Source organism: Notolepis coatsorum (assembly GCF_963971535.1).
Source record: "Notolepis coatsorum genome assembly, chromosome: 2".
Taxonomy (NCBI): Eukaryota; Metazoa; Chordata; class Actinopteri; order Aulopiformes; family Paralepididae; genus Notolepis; species Notolepis coatsorum.
In genome coordinates, this window is record NC_140166.1 from 19,607,478 (window position 1) to 19,629,680 (window position 22,203).

Below are 22,203 nucleotides of genomic sequence, written 5' to 3' on the forward strand. Positions count from 1 at the left end.
AAATAAATAAATAAAAAAATTGAAGTGATTCGAACTTGTCACCAAGGCACCGCAGGATCCACAGCAAGGCGGCGAACCAGTTGAGCTAACCGTCGATGTTAAAAGAGGGGGGATTACGGCTGCATAATGCCGCGGCAGAGCTCTGCGCCGCGTCGCCGCGGGGGCGTGGCTAGGCGCAAGCTGGTTGCCTAAAATGATTAAGCGCCCTGGAACACCTGGACATGGGAGACACCTACATCAGACTGCTGTTTATCGACTACAGCTCTGCGTTTAACACCATCGTGCCTGCCAAATTGGGCCTGAAGCTGAAGGAACTAGGCCTGGACACCCCCCACCTGCAACTGGATTATGGACTTTTTAACGGGTGACAACATCTCATCCACTCTGATCCTCAACACCGGTGTGCCCCAAGGCTGCTGGCTGTACTGTTTAGAGATGTTCCGATACCATTTTTTCCTTCCCGATCCGATTCCTAAGCTTTGGGTATCGGCCAATACCGATACTGATCCGATACCAGTGCATACATTAAAAAAATAAAAAAATAAAAAAAAAATATATATATATATATATATATATATATATATATATATATATATTATATAAATTATACTTTAAATATATATATTTTTACAGATACTGTTTTTTAGTAATAACTAGAAAGTAATGGTATTTATTCAACAACAGGTGATTGTATAGATTAGTATCATTAATCAATGAGTATGGGGCTGCGGCACTGCAGATATACCCTACTCCAATGATCCGCACGGACGTTAGACGGTGTTGCACTCGCTACCCAGTCTGTAAGCTAGTACTAGCAGAGGCTCTGGCTAGTAGTAACGTTCATGTTGTGATTTTCGATGCAATATTCAACATTCTCTTTTGAGACTCCGCCTCAGACTCTTATCCTTTGGCACTTGGAACTTGCTGTACTTTGCTTGCAGGTCTGCAGCCAATATTGCTGGATTATGAATAGCACCAACTTTAGCCAAGGTACCGTTATCAAGCTAAGCTAGCTGACCTAGCTCGTCTTCCCCGCATTGACATTTGATAACGTTAGTCAGCTAACGCTAGTCAGTAGCTACTTGACTTAAATACGATTCACCGTGGGTGCATTATTGTTGATAGACGGACAGTGTCAGGTCCTGGAGAAAGGACAGGCGATCATCTGATTTGATGTAACGTTAAAGCGGATGTTGTTCCAACTAGCTAGCTTTTCAGCTAATGCTATCATAACACCAGCAAGCAAAACACATCCCGTCCGAGCTCCCCGTCACACGCTATGTCGGGGACAATGGAATTTAAGAAAGTGTATCTGCTGTTAAAATGACAAATGGCATCACACTTTAAAACACGTTCATTTTATAATCCTCACTCTCCACAGGAGATAAATGACGTCATGGGATCGGAGGCTAGAATTTACGTGTACTCGCCGATACCGATACCAGCATTTTAGGCAGTGTTGGCGGCATTTCCGATACTGGTATCGGAACAACTCTAACTCTGTTCACATATGACTGTACAGCCACACACAGCAACAGGTTTATCAAGTTTGCAGACGACACTACGGTCATCGGACTGATAAACAACAATGATGAGATGGAGTACAGAGATGAGCTAGTCCAGCTGACGTGTTGGTGCAGGACACCAGCATTGCACTGAATGCCAGCAAGACTAAGGAGCTCATCGTGGACTTCAGGAGACAACAGGGCAACCACTCCGCCATCAGCCTGGATGGGATACTGGTGGAGGTCGTCAACTGCTTCCGGTTCCTAGGACTCCAGATCTCCGATGACCTACGGTGGACCTACAACATGGAGGTCATGCTCAAGAAGACCCACCAGCGCCTCTACCCCCTGCAGTGCCTGAGGAAGTGTGGCATAAGCATGCAATGGCTTGTGAACTTCTACTGAGGCACCGTAGAGAGTGTACTGACAAGCTGTATCACCGTGTGGTATGGCAACACCACCACTCAGGATAAGAAAGCTATCCAGAGGATCCTGAGGATGGCAGAAAAGATCATTGGGTGTTCACTGCCGTCCATCGAGGATATCCATGAGTCCAGGTGTCGGAACAAAGACATCTCCATCATCCAGGACCACAACCACCCGGGACACCAGGCGTTCCCAGAGGGCGCTTTCACACCGGCAGGGCTCCGGTTCAAGCTCTGTAGCCTCTGAACCTTGGTGCTTTCTGGCGAACCAGTCTGCGTTTACACCTATTTAAGCAGAACCAACGTTCCACGACCTCCGTCATCAACGGGGGGCGTTACTCAGGCCAAGTAAACACAACCATATGAACACAACAGTGGCAAAATGTGCCATGTGCAAAACAGCTTCAAAGGTTCAGCATTGCACAGGTAGAACTGAAACTATTTGCGACTGATCTCAGAATGAGATTAGATTCAAATGTATTGTCGGGGGCGCCCGAGTGGCACACTGCATACAGCACTACAACACGGCCGACCCGGGTTCGACTCCCGGACCCGGTGATCTTTGCCGAATGTCTTCCCCGGCCTATCTCCCATTCCTCCTCTCTCTACCGGACTGCCCGGTAGCAAAAATCAATAAAAACCTACAAAAACATAACTTGTCCGAAAGGACAAGTAACATTTAAAGTGTATTGTCATTACACAGCATAAGTACAATACACCATCCAACCAGAGTGGATAAATAAATGCTCCAGAAATAAATAAATGCATAAAAGAAATAATAATAAATTTAAAAAAGTGTAACCGAGAGCTTTGAGCTTTGTCGTTCAGTATTGACATTAATAAATGAGATGTCATGCTAATATGTCATGTTCTACAGTAGGACTTACTACTATGATACCAAATAAAACATGTCATTAGAATAATAGAAGCCTACTTTGCTGGAATGATTAATTTTGCACGTGTGTGCGCTGAGGCTCACTAAGCCTTTCTCCACGAATAATTATTTCTGTAGCAATTATGTATCCACTCTGGTTGGATGGTGTATTGTACTTGTGCTGTATAATAACAATACATTTGAATCTAATCTCATTTTGAGATTAGTCGCAAATCGCTTCATGTTGAATGGATCGATCGAGTACAATGCCGAACCTCTGCTCTTCACCGTTTTCGCGTGTCTTGACAGCCTAGAATATGACACGCCCACTGATGATGTCACGGTTCTCAAGGAAAAAACAAAAAAAAATTCGGTTCCATCTGAGCACCGACTTTTCACGCACCGGTTCAAGATTAGGTTCGGGAACCGGCACAGAGCCCTGCCAGTGTGAAAGGCCTAAGAAAGGTAAAGAAACAATATACGTTGTATTTTATGGCAATGACGTTGAGGTTTGTTCGACCCGTGAGATATAAACACAATATTACAGTCAATGCTTGTAAGGAAGAAAATGGTGAGCTGGGTAGTGTAGTTTTATGAAATGTAGACGTCCATCGAAAGCCCCGGGCCTCTTCTACAACGATTTCATGAGTGCTTCCTCTTCTACCGTCTAAGTCATCAGTTTTCCCGTGCAAGCTCATATTTAGCTAATAACACTTCATTGCTAAACAAACAGTGCACAAAATATACACTTTGAGTGCTGTTTTGATAGGGTTAGGCGTCTTTACTCTTGGCTACATTTGAAACAGAAACACAACATCACTTAACACTTTGATTGCCTAAGGCTAAATTCATTATATACCATAGGTTGCCGGCTCTATTTGTCTATGGAGAAATTCCCCTTCTTTGCAGGGCTATAACTTTTTTAATTCTATTGCTACATTGCCATTATTAGGGCCCATTCAAAGTCCTATATGTATTGTTCATTGTGTAGCAACGTTAAACTTTTTCATTCACATATTCATAGTAAAGTATGGTCTAATGTATAAGTATGTTTTCATCTCTTTCTGCAGCTTTCTCCAGATCGTGATCTATAGCCCCAAATGCATTATATTGATGATGAAATACAGTTTGATGGCAATCGGGGCGATATAAAAAATTTCAATTGGACGTACTTCTAGAATGATCTACGTATGATCTGATGATGACCGGATGGGCGGGGGATCGTTTATAATTCCGTGGGCAGCGTTATATCATTCATCTAGTGTGGGTCATATGTTCATCATAACAGTTTATATGGAACACGTTCAAAAATAACGCTGAATCTTACCGTATCTTCCTCGCGCTGTTGGACGATCAGCGTGGTGTAGACCGTTTTCGATTATGGGATGTTTATCCTGATGAACCATTTCCAGCTTGTATAATACTATATACGTCCAAATAACGTTGTTTATTGAGTTAGGGCGAGCGATTGATCATCCAGTGTGTTGAGATGGAGTCCGGCTACCGGACGCGAGTGCCCGGAGCTCATATGGATGAGCACTTCCTGTTTGGGGCGCCCCTCTGCCGATCGGCCACCAGATGGCGCTCTCGAACCGTTAGACAGTTGGTGGGAGCCCACCAGCACATCTCAGGGCTCCGGAAAGAAAATATGATTTCGATCACAGATTTTTGAAATATTGATATCAAAGACGAGTTACGGCGTCCTCGGCACCTTTAGCATGGCTCTGAATGACGTGAAAAAGCGTTTTCCGGCAATCAAAGTGTTAATACGGACTGTATTGATCTATCTGTGCAACGTTAAATCAATCTCGGCCTGGTACTTAACAGGTTATTTATGCTGTGGAGCAAACGGAGAGTAAGAATTCTATTGTAATTGTTGCATATGGCACATAAAATCTGAATCTGAAAGTCAATTGAAAGAGGTGAAGGGAGGTGAACAGACACAGCTTTGCTCTAGGCATTCAGTGTATAATGGTAGTAATACCTGTAGTAGCAGGTGCAGGTGGTTTCTTGGTTTTGCCTTTGGGAGCAGTATAGTTTATATTGTATGGTAGTAATACCTGTAGTAGCAGGTTGAAAGAAATCTGTGTTTTTCAATGTACATTTGGTTTATAACTGATATATAGATATGAGCTTTAAGAGCGTCTACTGAGACAGATCTATAGATCTTAATAGCGCTGGCAGGCAGAGGGTGTTGCAGCAGCAGACTGAGATAGAGCTCAGGGCATGCCGAGGTCGCCATCGGCACATAAACAAACTGATAAGCAGCAAGAGGGGTGGGTCGGAGCGATGGGGAGAGGTTTGACATCATTAGAAACAGCGTTTTATGTGTGTTAAAGGTTGTTACCATGACAGCGCGTCACATAGCGACCGAAGAGAGGCCGGGCCTGTCGCTGCTATGGCGAGAATATAGAAAAGTACGTTTTCTTCCACGTAAGGGCAGACTGAGATACGAACCACACAGAAGAGAAGAAGCTTGATCAGAGACTTGGAAGCGATTCCCCCTCCCCCTCCCCTCGCGGGGAAAGGCCTGACGTGGCACGACCACAGAGAAGGCTTTGGGATAACAGCCAGGCCGCAACGATCACCGAGCGGGGTAACAGGAGATCATTAGAATAATGAACTTTAGTGTTCCACCAGAATAGACTTTTCAAGGACAATACGAATTGGTTCCCATCTGATTATGAGGTTTTGTTTATGGAATAAACAACGCTTTTCCGAGAAAGGTATTACGCTGTCAAGTGTCGAATTCTTACGAAGGCGGTGAATTATTATGGTTGCGGATTGCATTAAATGGGGAATGATAAGGATTGTACAGCCAGTATGTGAAGACGTCAAAGAAATAAACACAACGCAGGGTCAGTGGATGGAGAGATGATAACACAAGCCAAACAGACTAATAGGTGATACTGGCTGAACCATCAGAATCTAACAGTTGTTGCCGTTGACACCCGGATATTGCTTGCTTTGAAGTTGCTTGAAAGTAAGAGACTATGTGCCAAGGCGTGTGGGGGTAGCCATGGACACGAGCCAAGCCAGCAAGCGAGCCAAGCAAGGCCGGGGGGGGGCCAGCGCCATGGACCAACAACAGACGGTGAAAAGGGAAAAAGTGAGTCTCTCAACAACTTCACAAGCCAATAAAAACGAACAAATAGTGCATCCGTAAACATAATTAGTTGACACAGAGAGAACGCCAGCTGTAATAATAGATTTGAAGACACAGAGGAAAAGCCAGAGGGGGGAAGTGTGTTTTGGAGCAGCAGAGCGGCACGGTTTTGTTCTGAAAACCGAGAGTCTTATCTACAGAGCACAGAAGCCACTGTGTAGGAAATGAGAAGAGAGGCAAAGGGGCGACATCGTATTTAGTTGATTACTGTTTCAAACACAGAAAGCGGGAAGCGGGACTGTGAGGTGAAGGGAGCAGTGAACAACGTTACGGGTGTGGTCGGTAGCGAGAAAGCTTTAAAGGGACAGTGCGGAAAAATAAAAAAAAGTCAGTTTTGTGTCTCCACGGTAATACAGAGCCAGTGCTCTGAAGGTCGGCCGTTAGGCACAGAGACAAGATGGCCGCAAAGAGCCACGAGGAGGCTAACAGATAAGAACCAAGGAGAGACACGTCAGCTAAAGTACTCTAGACTGAGTTTGGCCGCCATCTAGGGGTGGGAGTGGGTTGGTGCTGGGAAGTTTCCATTACCCATAGGGGAATAGTGATTCCATAGGTCTCTACTACCATCTAGTGGCGGAGTGGGGGAGTGACTCCAGATTACTGGACCAAGTACAAAGGGTACTATTATTATAGTAATACTAGTGATTCCAGTTAGAAGAGTTCAATTTAATTAAAGAGTTACATTTTATTCAAATTACCAACTGCTTGTGGGTATACACAGTGGTGTATGTTAGAACGTTGTAAAGGAACTCAAGTGTTAAGAGCGACGCACAGCTCCAGGGCGACGGAACTGCTCTGTGTTTAGGATAGAGCGACGCATAGCTCCAGGGCGACGGAACTGCTCTGTGTTTAGGATAGAGCGACGCACAGCTCCAGGGCGACGGAACTGCTCTGTGTTTAGGATAGAGCGACGCACAGCTCCAGGGGGACGGAACTGCTCTGTGTTTAGGATAGAGCGACGCACAGCTCCAGGGCGACGGAACTGCTCTGTGTTTAGGGTAGAGCAACGGACAGCTCTGTTGTTGTTTAGAGAGACAGACTGCTCTGTTGTATGTTAGAGCGACAAACTGCTCTGTTGTATGTTAGAACGATGATCTGTTGTATGTTATTAATATGATAATATTGATAGACAAGTTAATTAAATAGAGTTTAATTATACAATGGATTAAATAAAACTTCACAGAGAGATGAGGTGCAGTTAATTAAATGGGTTAATTATTAAATAAAGAGGGAGTTTGATTTCCAGTTGCGCCTTCTCACACTTGATAGGTAGGGCAAGAGGTTTTCAGAGTACACAGTCACCAGAAAGAACTGGCACGGGCTGGGGGTCAAGCTGGGACGAAGATAGAGTTGGGAAGTGGGAATCGGTAAGCTTCTGGTGTCACGACGGAAGACGACAAACAGGGAACCGCCCTGTAGGACAGATGTGGTGTTGAGAAGGTGGTAGGCTAATGTAGTGGGAGCGCCGTGGGCTGTAGGACACTCACACCGTCCAACAGCCTGAAAGGGCGTGGCCATGGCAGGGGCTTGCAGAGAAAATATATAGCGAACCGGAAGTTACATTATGGGAGGAGCTCCAAGTCCCCAGGCCATGGTATATGAGCGGTCAGGGAAACACAAGGGAAGGTTGTGTACAGAAGACTGCTGGGGTTTGTTTTCTGCTTTCAGAGTCAGGAGGACCACCGACAGCGGTGGAGACGGCCAACGGGCCGGAGTCCAGTGGTCACAGGCGGTGTGGCCCAGGGGAGAACGAGGCAGACATCGGAGGGGGCTTTCCTGCGGAGCCGCTGTTTTGAGGCGTGTTGAAACCTAGAGCGTGGGCGGGTTTATTGTTGAAACCTGAACAAAAACAGGGACTTCCTTCCAGAGACAAGAGACAGCGTGAAGTCCTGTGTTTATTGATTATAATTTACAGAAGTAAGAGATGATTTATATATGGATATATAAGATAGAGATATATAAGGTATATATATAGGGGGGGGGGATTTATGACAATTTCCTGTAGTATGTTTAATATAGTCCTCTCGGGACAGATAAACCATTCCTCTAGCAGGATCAAGGGAGGGGAAAGGTGGGTTTATCTCGGGACCACAAAGAAAAGAGGGTTTCCTATCTGAAGAGAATAATTCCCAAAGGGGGAAAATGGACATTGCACAAGGGAGGGAGGCCGTGTACGTCAAAATGACAGCCGGGTATGATTGAAAAACCAAGTAGTTTGTTGATTCTGAAGGTTGATTAGAATCAAAGGGGGCAGTGAAAGAAATCGGTGTTTTTCAATGTACATTTGGTTTATAACTGATATATAGATATGAGCTTTAAGAGCGTCTACTGAGACAGATCTATAGATCTTAATAGCGCTGGCAGGCAGAGGGTGTTGCAGCAGCAGACTGAGATAGAGCTCAGGGCATGCCGAGGTCGCCATCGGCACATAAACAAACTGATAAGCAGCAAGAGGGGTGGGTCGGAGCGATGGGGAGAGGTTTGACATCATTAGAAACAGCGTTTTATGTGTGTTAAAGGTTGTTACCATGACAGCGCGTCACATAGCGACCAAAGAGAGGCCGGGCCTGTCGTTGCTATGGCGAGAATATAGAAAAGTACGTTTTCTTCCGGGTAAGGGCAGACTGAGATACGAACCACACAGAAGAGAAGAAGCTTGATCAGAGACTTGGAAGCGATTCCCCCTCCCCTCGCGGGGAAAGGACTGACGTGGCACGACCACAGAGAAGGCTTTGGGATAACAGCCAGGCCGCAACGATCACCGAGCGGGGTAACAGGAGATCATTAGAATAATGAACTTTAGTGTTCCATCAGAATAGACTTTTCAAGCGGTTAGGTGGCCGAGCGGAGATTGCGTTCGTCACCAGCCCCGGAGCTGAGCTGGATTTGCCTGTTCGAATCCAGCTCACAGCTCCGGGGTTGTCACCAGCTTGGCTGGCCGTCTGCACTGATACAATTGGCTGTATCAGAGGGTGGGAGAAGCTGGCGGGGTGGGTCCGGGTCGTTGTAAACAGCGACTCCTACAGTTCGGTCGGGGGGCGCCTGCTAAGCGCGGATTGGACGTGAGGGGGATAGTGTGGTCCTCCCACACGCTACGCCCTCTCAATGAGAATCCGCGCTGCCAGGTGAAAAGAAGCGGTGATTGGCTGGACGTGTGTCGGAGGAAGCACGTGGTAGCCTCCACTCTCCCAGATGATCTGACTGTGGGGGGTAAGTGCGCAGCGACCAGGAAGGGACTGGGAATTGGCATACGACTAACATTGGGATGGGAGAAAATCGGAGGAAAATGGAGGGGGAAAAAGACCAAAAAAAAAATAATATATATACTTTTCAAGGACAATACGAATTGGTTCCCATCTGATTATGAGGTTGTTTATGGAATAAACAACGCTTTTCCGAGAAAGGTATTACGCTGTCAAGTGTCGAATTCTTACGAAGGTGGTGAATTATTATGGTTGCGGATTGCATTAACGGGGAATGATAAGGATTGTACAGCCAGTATGTGAAGACGTCAAAGAAATAAACACAACACAGGGTCAGTGGATGGAGAGATGATAACACAAGCCAAACAGACAAATAGGTGATACTGGCTGAACCATCAGAATCTAACAAGGTGCAGGGGGTTTCTTGGTTTTGCCTTTGGGAGCAGTATAGTGTATATTGTATGCTAGTAATACCTGTAGTATCAGTAGTAGCAGGTGCAGGGGGTTTCTTGGTTTTGCCTTTGGGAGCTGGAGGCAACAGAGCCACTTCCTCCTGGGGCATCTGGGCCACTTTTTGCAGGAAGATCTTCTCTAAGGCCTGGGCCATCAGCACAATGTCATCTGAAGGCTGGAAGCATCACCACATTAAAACGACATTAGATCAACAACTACGACATCATATTGTCCTAACCTACTCAGTTGACATTAAAGGTTGGGTTCTGTTAGCTGGACAAGCTGGTTCAGTCTAAACTTCTTTCAATTTCAATTCACAACGTCTTTCAATTTGCTGTGTGCAATTGCAATTTGCCTTCAATTGCAATGTGTTTGTGTGTGCGTGCATGAGTGTGTGTTCAACCTGGACTTCCACTGCTATGCCAATGACACTCAGATATATCTCAGGATCGTATCAGATCCCCCCCACCTCTCTCACGTCGACTCCTCCCAGGCACGCAACATTGCTGTGACCCTTGACCCAACCTTCTCCCTCTACCCTCATATCCGCTTCTACCACCTTTGTAATATTGCAACAATCAGTTTTTTTCTGTTTAAACTTTATTTGAACAGGGACAGCACACATTAATGAACATAAAGTAAAACCTCAGCCTGTCTTCTCTCCACCTACCAACCCTCTCATCCCTCAGATCTACCTCAGCCTGCCTTCTCTCCTCTTACCAACCCTCTCATCCCTCAGATCTGGAACTCTCTCCCCAAAGACATTAAAGTCTCTCTTTCCCAATCCTGCCTCAAGACTAGGCCTGCCACGATAACACATTTTGCTGGGCGATTAATTGCCCCCGAAAATATCGCGATAATCGATATTATTGCGACCGGTTAGAGAAATTTTTTGAGAAATTTATTTCCCAAAACTTTTATTTTGAAGCCCACCGCTCCGTCTTTTCCGGTTTAAGACTTTTATTTTGAAGCCCACCGACCGGACCGGAAGTATTGTTGTGATTATCCTAGCCGACAACTTGTCTCGTCCGGTTGTGTTTTTTAGTTTTAACGTTAGCTACTAACGTTAGATGCAGCTACTACAGGCAATCAACGATGAGGAGGAAGCGTCAAAGCAGTATATAATAGAATAGCTGTGGTGCGTAGGCACTGCAGCACGACTCGAAAACGACCCGTTATAATAAATTAATTCATGTTTAACTTGTCCCCGTCTCCAGTGCTTTGACTAGCCCCACCCGTTCATTGTAAACAATGATGCATGTAATTGTATTAACGTTATTCTGTGTTATTCTAACGTTACACTACAAATAACGCTACTTGGTTAAAAGGAGCAACACTATTGAGAAATGTAGTTAAGCTATATGTGGCGTTGCTACTGCCCCACGGAGCTCCCGTGCTGTGCTCTGTAGTAACGCCAGCGGCCCCCCACACGGAGAGAGACTGCAAGGGGCACTGGTTCCGCCTCATTAAAACAAACGCGCAAATAGCAATTAATCGTGCCCGTCAAAATCATTGCATTCATTTTAATTATCGCGGCAATTAATCGATTTATTGCTTATCGCGGCAGGCCTACTCAAGACCCATCTCTTCTCCCATTGCCTTCTCTTAGCCCCCATCCATCCTTGTGGATTTGTGTTACCGGTATGTTATGTTTGTATCACACCACCTCTTAGTGTAAAGTGACTTGTATTATTATTACCTTGTTGTAGATGTAACAGTTAGTGAACATGGTGTTGAAGTCCTGCATTGCCTCGCTGGCGCTCCAGTAGTAGTTGTTCTCTAGACGTTTCTTAATGGTTCCCATATCCATCGGGTTCTTAATCACCTTGTGATAGTCCTAAACAACAACAGATGTTTACATGTCAACATCGGATCAGAAGTCAACAACACTACAATATGGAGAAATTAATCTTCCGTTTCCAATCCACATTAGGGCCGCTATGAACAATTATTTTAGTTATTTAAAAACAAGAGCTGTATTGAAATTACTTGAGTAAATTAGTTTGAATATGGCCACCAGTGATGTCATCAGGGACATTGCATCATTGTATTGTGTTAATTACAGCTCAATTAAAAGATACGGTAGCAGTCCCTATAAGACGAGGTATTGCTGTTTTTTCATCTACATAATTTCATTGAACACAACACAAGAATTCAATGGTCCAATAACATCACTGTTGGCCATATTCAAACTCACTTAATCTCAATAACTAAACTATATGTGCAAAACTTAGTTTAGTTAGGTAGTTAGTTGGTCAGTCAGGTAGGTAGGTAGTTGGTCAGATAGTTAGTTGGTCAGGTAGGTAGTTTGTATTTACAGCCAGACAGAGCTTTATGGCGTCTACAGGCTGGCAGAAGGTAGTTTGTACTTACGGCCAGACAGAGCTTGATGGCATCTACAGGCAGGTAGAAGGGCCAGGCGAACTGGTGTTTCCACAAAGTCTTCACCACCACGTTCTGCATGTACTGAAGCTGGTTGGTCTTCCTATTGGCCACAACACAGGACAGGGTTACACTGGGTTGCTCTGAGATCTGCCTAGCAACCGGTGATGTAGTAGTAAAGTAAAACCTCCAGTTGGTGATCAATAAAGCTGGGTATTGGCACTTACCAATTTTGGTCAAATTTAGTTTCACACGGTTCCACTTCAATTTAATTCAATTAAATATTGATCGATTCAATTAGGCTTGATGATGCTGGTTTCAGGGGACCAGCAGCTGCCATTGGTGTCATTCAGCAGAAACTCAGCGCAAGGCAAACTAGACGTCTGCAGGACAGTGGGTAAACTAGAGATATCTGCAGGACAGTGGGTAAACTAGAGACATCTGCAGGACAGTGGGTAAACTAGAGACATCTGCAGGACAGTGGGTAAACTAGAGACATCTGCAGGACAAGAGGTCAACTAGAGACATCTGCAGGACAGAAGGTAAACTAGAGACATCTGCAGGACAAGAGGTAAACTAGAGACATCTACAGGACAGTGGGTAAACTAGAGACATCTGCAGGACAAGAGGTAAACTTAGTGATGCACGATTATATCGGCCGCCGATATAATATCGGCCGATATGGCAGTTTTTTTTACACATCGTTTTTTTTTTTACACATCGGTATCGGTCCGATATCAAGATAGGGTCGATATGGGCAGATAAAAAAAATAAGAATAAAAAAAAAATTAATACATGTTTTGGCCTTAAATAGTTTCAAAATATCAGTCATTTCTGAAAATAAGGTACAATAGTTAAAAAAATTTATGCGTTTTGGAAAATAGCTCTTTATTTGATCATCATAAAAAGGTTTTTTCTATACAGAGATATCGACATCGGTAAATATCGGTATCGGCCAGAACAGCAATATTAACACTTTAAGTGCCGAAAACGTGTTTAGGCGTCTTTCCTAGCCATGCTAAAGTTGCCGAGGACGCCCTAACTCGTCTTTAATATCAATATTTAAAAAATCTGTGATCGGAATCATATTTCCCCTCTGCAGCCTTCACACACAGTTCTGAGCTCCTCTCAATCCTCTAGCGGTTCAAGAGCGCCATCTGGTGGCCGATCGGCAGAAGCGCCAAACAGGAAGTCATGTGGATGAAGTGGTGATCACCCATATTACTTCCGGGCACTCGCTATAGGTCCCGGGACTCGAGCTCGACACAATACATAGCGATCCGTTGCCAATAACTCGATAAACAACATGATTTGGACGTACGGTATATACTATTATACAACCTGGAAATGGACCGGGTATTTCGACATCCCATAATGGAAAACTGTCTACCCCACGCTGATCGCCCAACGGCCCGAGGAGACTGGGGTGAGTTTTAGCGTGTAATATTACCGTGTTCGATACTAACTGATCTGATGAACATATGACCCACATTAGATGAATGGTATAACGCTGCCCACGGAATTATAAACGCCCCCTCGCCCATCCGGTCAACATCAGATGACGTGTAGTAACTTCCAGAAGTACGTCCAGTTGGAATTTTTTATATCGCGCCGATTGCTATCAAACTGTATTTCATCATCAATATAATGCATTTGGGGCTATAAATCACGTTCTGGAGAAAGCTGCAGAAAGAGAAGAAAACATACTTATACCTTAGACCATATTTTAGTATGAATATGTGAATGAAAAAGTTTAACGTTGCTACACCATGAACAATACATATAGGACCTTGAATGGGCCCTAATAATGGCAATCTAGCAATAGAATTTAAAAAGTTATAGCCCTGCAAAGAAGGGGAACTTCTCCATAGACAAATAGAGCTGGCAAGGGATGGTATATCATGAATTTAGCCTTAGGCAATCAAAGTGTTAATATCGGTTATCGGCCACAATTTTCACATCGGTGCATCACTAAACTAGAGACGTCTGCAGGACAGAAGGTAAACTAGACACGTCTGCAGGACAGAGGGTATCTTAGGAATCTTAAAATCCAATCGATTAGATTCAAGTGAAACGATTAAAAGAAATGTATAAATATTTGTTCCTGGCCCCAGTGATCACTACATGTATTTCGGAGGAGAGAATTTCATTGCAATAACCTTAAATACATTAAATACAATCAGTTTCATTCAGTTTACAGGTGTTCAGTTCATTCAGTTTGTCCTCAAATCACACCGCTCACATTCTAGAGGCGTGGCCAAAGCAGCATCCCAGGTAGGTAAGCAGGTCATGTGACCAGTGAGTCTACAGGTAGGTAAGCAGGTCATGTGACCAGTGAGTCTACAGGTAGGTAAGCAGGTCGCGTGAACACTTAAGGCAACCTACTTCAGCGTTTCTCTGATTGGCCACGACGCCCATGTGACCACGGCAGAGGCAGAGCGGAAATAGGCTGCTGCTCCGGCGAAAGAAAGACAGGCATTCTATTGCCATGCTCTGCGACAAACTCTAACCTTAACCAACTCCGAAAGAATGCCTAAACTTAACCCTAACCATAACCAACTCCGAAAGAATGCCTAAACTTAACCCTAACCATAACCAACTCCGAAAGAATGCCTAAACTTAACCGGCGAAAGAAATATTGCCATGCTCTAAGGCCCCGTCCACACGAACGCTGGGTTTAATGTAACCGTGATTGTATGTGCGCAGTTGCACTGTTCGGCCACACACAACCGGGGATTTGCTACACTGCAACCGCGGTCTTTTGAAACCGGTGGCCAGGGTGGAGTTGTGCGGTTTTGCAGTTGCGTGTGGGCATAGCAACCGAGGTTATTCCCAGTGTTTACAGCAGAGCTGTCGCAATTATTCCCCATGTTCACGGCAGACCGCGGGGTAGAGAGATTAGAGCAGAGCCAACTACACCAGTGTTTACAGCAGAGCTGTCCCAAGTAGCGTTATATGAAAATGATTGTAACAAACTTTTGTTCAAAACGTATCGTCTGTGTTGAAGAGTGTTGTGATCGACTGATGTCTGTTGACGCTCAGAGTAAACATGTAGCTGCAGCTAAACTAAACTCATGTGTTGTCAAGTTATTGTTATAACTTATAAGGAACCCAGTCCAGACTGCATCCCCTTAACAATTGTTTGTATTGAGCCGTATTGTATTGTACCCATTCTGCAATCTGTTAAATAACGTTTACATCCATTTCATATCGGTAACGTTACTTCTTCTTCTTCAGTTAATTAATGGCAGATCGCGACCCAACAGGAAGTTTAGTGAGCGTTCAGTCTTTTCTGATTGGTTGAAATGGCCTTCATGTCTGAACAACATCGCCGCCTACTGCTTTGGCATTGTATTACATTGTACTAAATGTATCGGTTGCTGGGTTCCAGCTCTGCCGTGAGTACGCAGTTATACACGGTTGTCCACCTGTGTTCACCGTGTGGACGGAGTTTTATTTTTTCAAACTTCGGTCATATTAAATCCAAACTCTCGTGTGGACAGGGCCTAAGACAAACTCTAACCTTAACCAACTCCGAAAGAATGCCTAAACTTAACCCTAACCTTAACCAACTCTGAAAGAATGCCTAAACTTAACCGGCGAAAGAAAGACAGACGCTAGTTACGTTTATATAGAGGCGATAAATTAATTAAAAGTAAAAAAAAAAAAAAAAAAATGAAGTGATTCGAACTTGTCACCAATTGGACCGCAGGCTCCACAGCAAGCTGGCGAACGAGTTGAGCTAACCGTCGATGTTAAAACAGGGGGGATTGCGTGCGGCAACCTGTGCGCCACTGCCGCACTGCCGCTCCCGCGTCGCCGTGCTAGGCGTGGTCACGTGGGGCGCTGAACGCAAGAAGGTTGCCTTAAGTAATGAAGCAAGCAGGTCGTGTGACCAGTGGGTCTACAGGTAGGTAAGCGGGTCATGTGACCAGTGTGTCTACAGGTAGGGAAGCAGGTCGTGTAACCAGTGGGTCTACAGATCTCTGTTCTGAAACAGAGTCAAACTTTCTACTTATCATCATAGTACTTCCTGAAGGTAAGTTAAATAAATATTTCAGTGCTGAAATTCTGCAGTATTCCCCTTTAATGTAGACCTGGCTTCTAATAGAGATCGGCATTTATTTGTCAAAACATGTAGCCACACCCAGCCAATAAAAAGGGACTTGCCGTTAAATCTGGACTCTCCTTTTAAATTACGTTTTACAGCAGTTCAATCATGCAATGACCCCAAACGGATAGTCTAAGTCTACACTGTTTCAACTCAAGTGGTTTTGAGGGAACTCAATCTTTTTTATTTGGTTACCACCAAGTACGTCCACCATAAGTGCTTGTTTGCCACTGAAACTGAAATCTGCTGTAAACCTGCAAGGCACAAGTTGTTATAGGAAAACAAGGAGGATTCTATGGATAGCACGCCAGCGTTACCACGAAAGGTTTGTTGCGTTGGATTACAGCTAGCTTAGCGTTATCTAAAAGATAAAAACAGCAGTTTGTGTTTGAGCATTTCCAAATTGTGCCAGCAACAACATGTCGCCTGCTTTGCACAGCGTTCATAGACTAATAGACTATTGATACAGAAATATGCCGTTCAATGAGCGGAGATACCTGTTGCAGACAGAGTGGAGGTAATATAATTACAAATTGTAATTGACTGTTTTGACTGACAATACGAATTAAGCACCGGGCGGCGGGCGGGTATATTGCTGCCGCCATGCATTCTAAATATAGATTTTCATAAACAAGTACTCAAGTAATTCATGCAAGTACTGGATCTGGGAAAACATTACTTGTGACAATCCCTACTAGTCAGGGCTCAGGGTCAGAGAGACCTACCTGCCAGGTTTAGTGGGGTTGGTGACCTCAGGAGGGGAGGGGTTGATCACGGGAGGGGGGGTGGGAGGGCCGGCCTCAGGAGCGTCCGACATGGTGGACGACGACACAGGAGCAATGCACTGTGGGACAGCACTGTCCTGCCCGCTGGGGAAAACACCTCTCTGGGAATGTGTGCGTGTGTGTGAGAGAGAGAAAGAGAGAGAGCGTGTGTGTGAGTCTATGTGTGTGAGTCTATGTGTTCAGTAGATGTTGTGTTGTTCTGGGTTCTTCTTCCTTATTCCCCTGCTGAGACAACATCCCATCTCACAACCTGACTACCCGCACAGATACACACACACACAGAGAGACAGAAACACACACACAGACAGACAGACAGACAGACAGACACACACACACACACACACACACAAAAGACAGAGAGGGGAGGTTAGCAGACACACAGACAGACAGACACAGGGAGAGGGAGAGAAGGAAATGTCATCAGAGAGAAAGAGAAAGAGGGGGAGAGAAAGAAAGGTCAGCAAACAGATAAAGAAAAAGTTCTAAAAACCTAGACTACTCTATCTCCTGTACACACAGGGTCTACTCCATGACCTAACCTCTGATTCTAGGTCTGCGGTTACTCTACAACCTAGCCTCTGATTCTAGATCTGCTGTTACTCCATGACCTAGCCTCTGATTCTAGGACAAATTGGTCAAAATGTATATTGTGTTGCCCACTAATTCATTAGGTCAATTCCAATCAAGCTGTGTGTTAAAGAGAAGTTAGATGCTGTTTCAGTGTCTGATGTTGTCATTATACTGGAGCACAGTGAACAACATCTAGTTCCATAAAGAACCATCTGGCTACACTATGGATCAGGGCTGGAAGGGCTACAATTATGCCTGGATCCCTGCAAACATATGGATTTTGACTATGCCGTCTTCCACAATATATATACATATTGTAAGAAAACGTATGCATGTATATTTTTAAGTTAATCAAAAGTCTTAGAAAGTAAGACTTCTAAAAGACTTCTAAATAAAATATAGCGTTTTGAACGAAATAGGAACCATAACAATTGTATTACAACTAAAATAAAAATATATGTCATATCACATTGTAATTTGTACTAGGAAAATATACTGTCATAACTCACAAGATATTGTGATATTATATAAAAATATTGTGATATTATATTTTGGGCATATCGTCCAGCCCTGGATTTAAGATCACTGAGACAATTCAAATGTTAATTTAAACCATTTGTGAGACAATATTTATCATTAGAAAATGTCATGATGGCTGCAGCCCTAGAATGTCACCAACCTGTTTGAGTTGAGTTGAGACAAAATAATTGTTTCTACAAACACAACATAGACTCTGGGTTGAGCTCCCTGCATGACAGGAGTGCTAGTACAACTGAACACCATGCAGGCTCAGAGTTACGAAGCCTCACCAGCGCTAAACCCCTTGGAATAAAAACCAAGTCCTTTTGAAAATAATACCTATGAAATAGACCAATTACCAAGTATACAGCAAAATGACAGCAGCAGCTCCGGATGTTAACTCGCTGGTTTTAATTGATGTAACGTTATATTCAGCACAATGTCAAGTATGGACGATCTCTGGTGGTTACACGTAGTTGAATATAGTTAGATCCATATAATAGGAAGTGTTCGGTTAAAGACCATGCCTGTTCTACACAACCAGCTAGCTCAGGTTAGCTGGCTAACAGCAGCCACAGCTGTTAACTACTGCTAATGTCACATCCACACAACGTCGGACTGGGATCAGCTGCACTTCCCAGTAACGTTAGTACACTGGGATAAAGAGCTGTTGCTGCCAGATTGCAGAAAAGCAGGACGTTATTGTGGCTAAACGCTGATCGGATGCAGATCTAGCCCAGCAGCTTAGCTTCTCATCATATTATTCCTTTAAAAAGATGGCGGGCAAGCCAATATATTACTATTAGCAGGGTAAGCTAGCCAGCCACTATGTAAATTTGCAATATTGTGTGAAATGTGCACCAACACAGATAGCTAAGCACCGGTCGACATAAACATACCATGACAAATGTCCGCTAGTGCAATGTAAACACGGCCCAACTACTGGGATATGTCATTTTAACTTTTAATATGGTGACTGTTGGGCTGTTAGCCTGTTAGCCTGCTAGCCGCTAGCTAAGCTTTGTTTGTCTGAGGCGCCGAGCGGCCGAACAGCCTCCTCTGGGTTCTAAACATTCTGTAAACCAGCCACGGTTTAGCCCGCTATCCAAGTCCAACTAGTGAAAAGACATGTTTTACTGTAGTATTCGGTCCTCTAGGGAGTATTATTCGGTCCCGCGGCGCCTCTCTGGACAGCTTTCTGTTGCTTTTTATTTAGCAGAGGAGTAGAATAGATGAGGTATCAGCTGGTCGCTGCTCGCGCTGCGCAGGCCCAGTGGCAGGCGGTACCGTGAGTCTTGTTAGGCTGTGATTGGCCGGTGGAGTATCTGGGAGGGTTTTTCCGCGCGGTGATTGGCCAAGAGAGTACCTGGGAGGGTTTTGTTGTGCTGTGATTGGCTCTCCATCACTCACTACATATCCCGACAGCACTCTGCAAGAGAAGATTTTGCTTTTATCTTTTTATTTTATAAAAAAATATATTAAATTTGTTTTTCCAATTCATACATTTTCATCAAATTACAGCAGTAAATTAACCTGGTTGGTTGGATGCTAACACCCAATAAACCAGATTCATAGTTTTATGTTAATTCATGCAGAATGCAAAAAATAGCCAATTAGAAGATATATATACCAGGGTAAACTGTGAACAAGTGTAAATACACACCGGTATATTACTTACTTACTTTATTGTCAATGTATACAATGCAATTGGAATTTGCCTTTTCGCCTATCCCTCCTAGTTATACATACACACAGTCCTCATATCCCTCCTAATTACACACAGTCCTCCACAGTCCCCTCCACATCATATGTATATACTCTGGCAGGATATATGGGTAACAGTACTGTATATTTGCATATCGTATATGTCACAAATGTAACAGTACTATATACCAGGCTGTCCCTATGCCATAAATGTCATGTCATATATGTTGTGTATGTCATAAATGTCACTATGAATTGAAAATGGGGGACCCTGATGTAAACAAGACAAACGTCTTTCTCTGGTCTGCATCCCCTTAACAATTGTATGTATTGAGCCGTACTGTATTGTACTCATTCTGCAATCTGTTAAATAAAGTTTTCATTCATTCATTCATTCATTCACTCATATTCCTCCTAGTTATACATACACACAGTCCTCATATCCCTCCTAATTACACATACACACAGTCCTCATATTCCTCCTAGTTACACATACACACAGCCCTCATATTCCTCCTAGTTACACATACACACAGGCCTCATATCCCTCCTAATTACACATACACACAGTCCTCATATTCCTCCTAGTTACACATACACACACAGTCCTCTATCCCCCCTAGTTGCACATACACAGTCCTCATGAATGAATGAATGAATGAATGAATGAATGAATGAATGAATGAATGAATGAATGAATGAATGAACGAATGAATGAATGAATGAATGAATGAATGAACACTTTATTTAACAGATTGCAGAATGGGTACAATACAGTACGGCTCAATACACACAATACACACAATTATTAAGGGGATGCAGACCAGACTAGTTATACACACAGTCCCACATATATACATTTCATCAGAGAGGTTGGAGAACAGGTGCATCACCCCTGGAGCAGTTTTTGGGGTTTGGTGCTTTGCTCAAGGGCACTTAGGCAGGATGGTGGGCACCGTAGATGTAATACCAGCCACCCTTCAGTCACCAGCTCACAGCTGGAATAAACCCTCCTCTCAGTGGTGGGGATCGAACTGGCGACCTTTCGGTTACTATGTATATATATAGTAGTATATATATACATATATATATACCGTAAGGTTATGTATATAACCAAGTTCTATGAATACTGGTGACGCTCAGCGTCATCTGCACTAACCTCACTTCGTGCACATGCACTGAATAAAAATCCACAATGTACCTATACATACCAACATCCGTCTGGCCACCCCTATCCGCTACCTTCATAAGCAGGTGTGTGGTCACCTACTCGCCTCCTTCCCAATCTTTCACCACAAGGCGAGATCAAGGGCCGCAGTGGCGTCCCGACACTGAGCGTCACCAGTATTCATAGAACTTGGTTATATACATAACCTTACGTTCTATATCATACTGGCTGCCGCACAGCGTCATCTGCACTACAGGAGCTGAGCGGGAGCCTGAAGCTCGACAAATGTACCCGCTGAGGCCCCCCACAACCATCAGACCGGAGAGGACTGAGCCCCCCGACCCTCCCTAATGGAGGACGGGAGGGAGACGGATCCGACCGTGCGAAGAGAAACTCTAGCAACTCAACGCACAGGGTGAGCAGACCGTGGCTTGACCCCACGACTACGCACACGCACAACCCGCATGCCACCAGGGAACGAACGGAAGGAACAAACCTCGTTACCGCCCCCAAAATCACGTGGTTGAGAACAAACTCAACCCCGTGGCAAGGCCGTAGCAGCGGAGCGCGAAGGAAGACCCAGACCCACTGAAGGGACTGGATCCCCCGGAAAAAGGGGGCCCGGAGAGGTCAATGACGCCACAGCATCAAGACCTCACCAGGCGGTCACTTAGTGACACCGCCCCCCACATCGCCAGCGTATTCGGACAGGGCCCCTCCAAGAGCGGGCCCTTCCCCCCACTAGTACGCCGCCTGGCACACTGACCCTGGCAAACTCAGGCAGTCAGCATGGCCGTAACTTGAAGCACTCAAAGGCTACACTACAGCGGAAGCAGGCAGCGCACCGGGGAGACGACCCCAGAGGGGGTCGATCCCTTAAACCAGGCAGCAGGTGTTTGACCCGAGCCTGGAGCACTGCGGACGAGACAGGCGCCAAAGGGGTCAACTGAAAACAGCACCCCGGCGGAAGAGGCGTATGCTGGCATTGTTGCGCACCATGACAAAGCCTCCACCAAAAAACCCCGACCCAGAGGGGCAGAGGCAGAGAAAGCTGACACGATTGGCAGGCGTCATGAACGTGCAGGGGCACACTCAACCGGGTAACCTGGGAGTTGACTCTGTTCCAACACACCAGGGAATCAACCACCCTCTTGGTACCACATACGGTGGTTGTTCCTATAACCCCTCAAGAAAAAACTCCAAAACACACCTGCGGGTATACACTGGCTACACCGCAGTACAAGTGTTTCAGTTTTCAAAAAAGGGTTATTCCAGGCCTACAGGTCGACAAAACACAACTTCGGACCGGGCCCGGCAGCTCGGGAAGCACACAGGGCT

At 44.8% G+C, this 22,203-nt stretch overlaps 1 protein-coding gene across 1 annotated transcript in view; it reads right to left on the reverse strand.

The window, feature by feature from the left end:
• LOC311224193 (bromodomain-containing protein 3-like) overlaps positions 1 to 19,258 on the reverse strand; it is a gene marked incomplete at its 3' end in the record, with an annotated part of 48,242 nt that extends 28,984 nt beyond the window's left edge. Inside the window, 5 exon segments of the mRNA XM_084309073.1 lie at positions 9,648 to 9,801; positions 11,326 to 11,463; positions 12,000 to 12,111; positions 16,845 to 17,158; positions 19,131 to 19,258. Of these exon segments, the coding sequence (XP_084165199.1) occupies positions 9,648 to 9,801; positions 11,326 to 11,463; positions 12,000 to 12,111; positions 16,845 to 16,936 (496 nt within the window). The 5' untranslated portion in view covers positions 16,937 to 17,158; positions 19,131 to 19,258.
• Between the last annotated feature and the right edge of the window lie 2,945 nt (positions 19,259 to 22,203).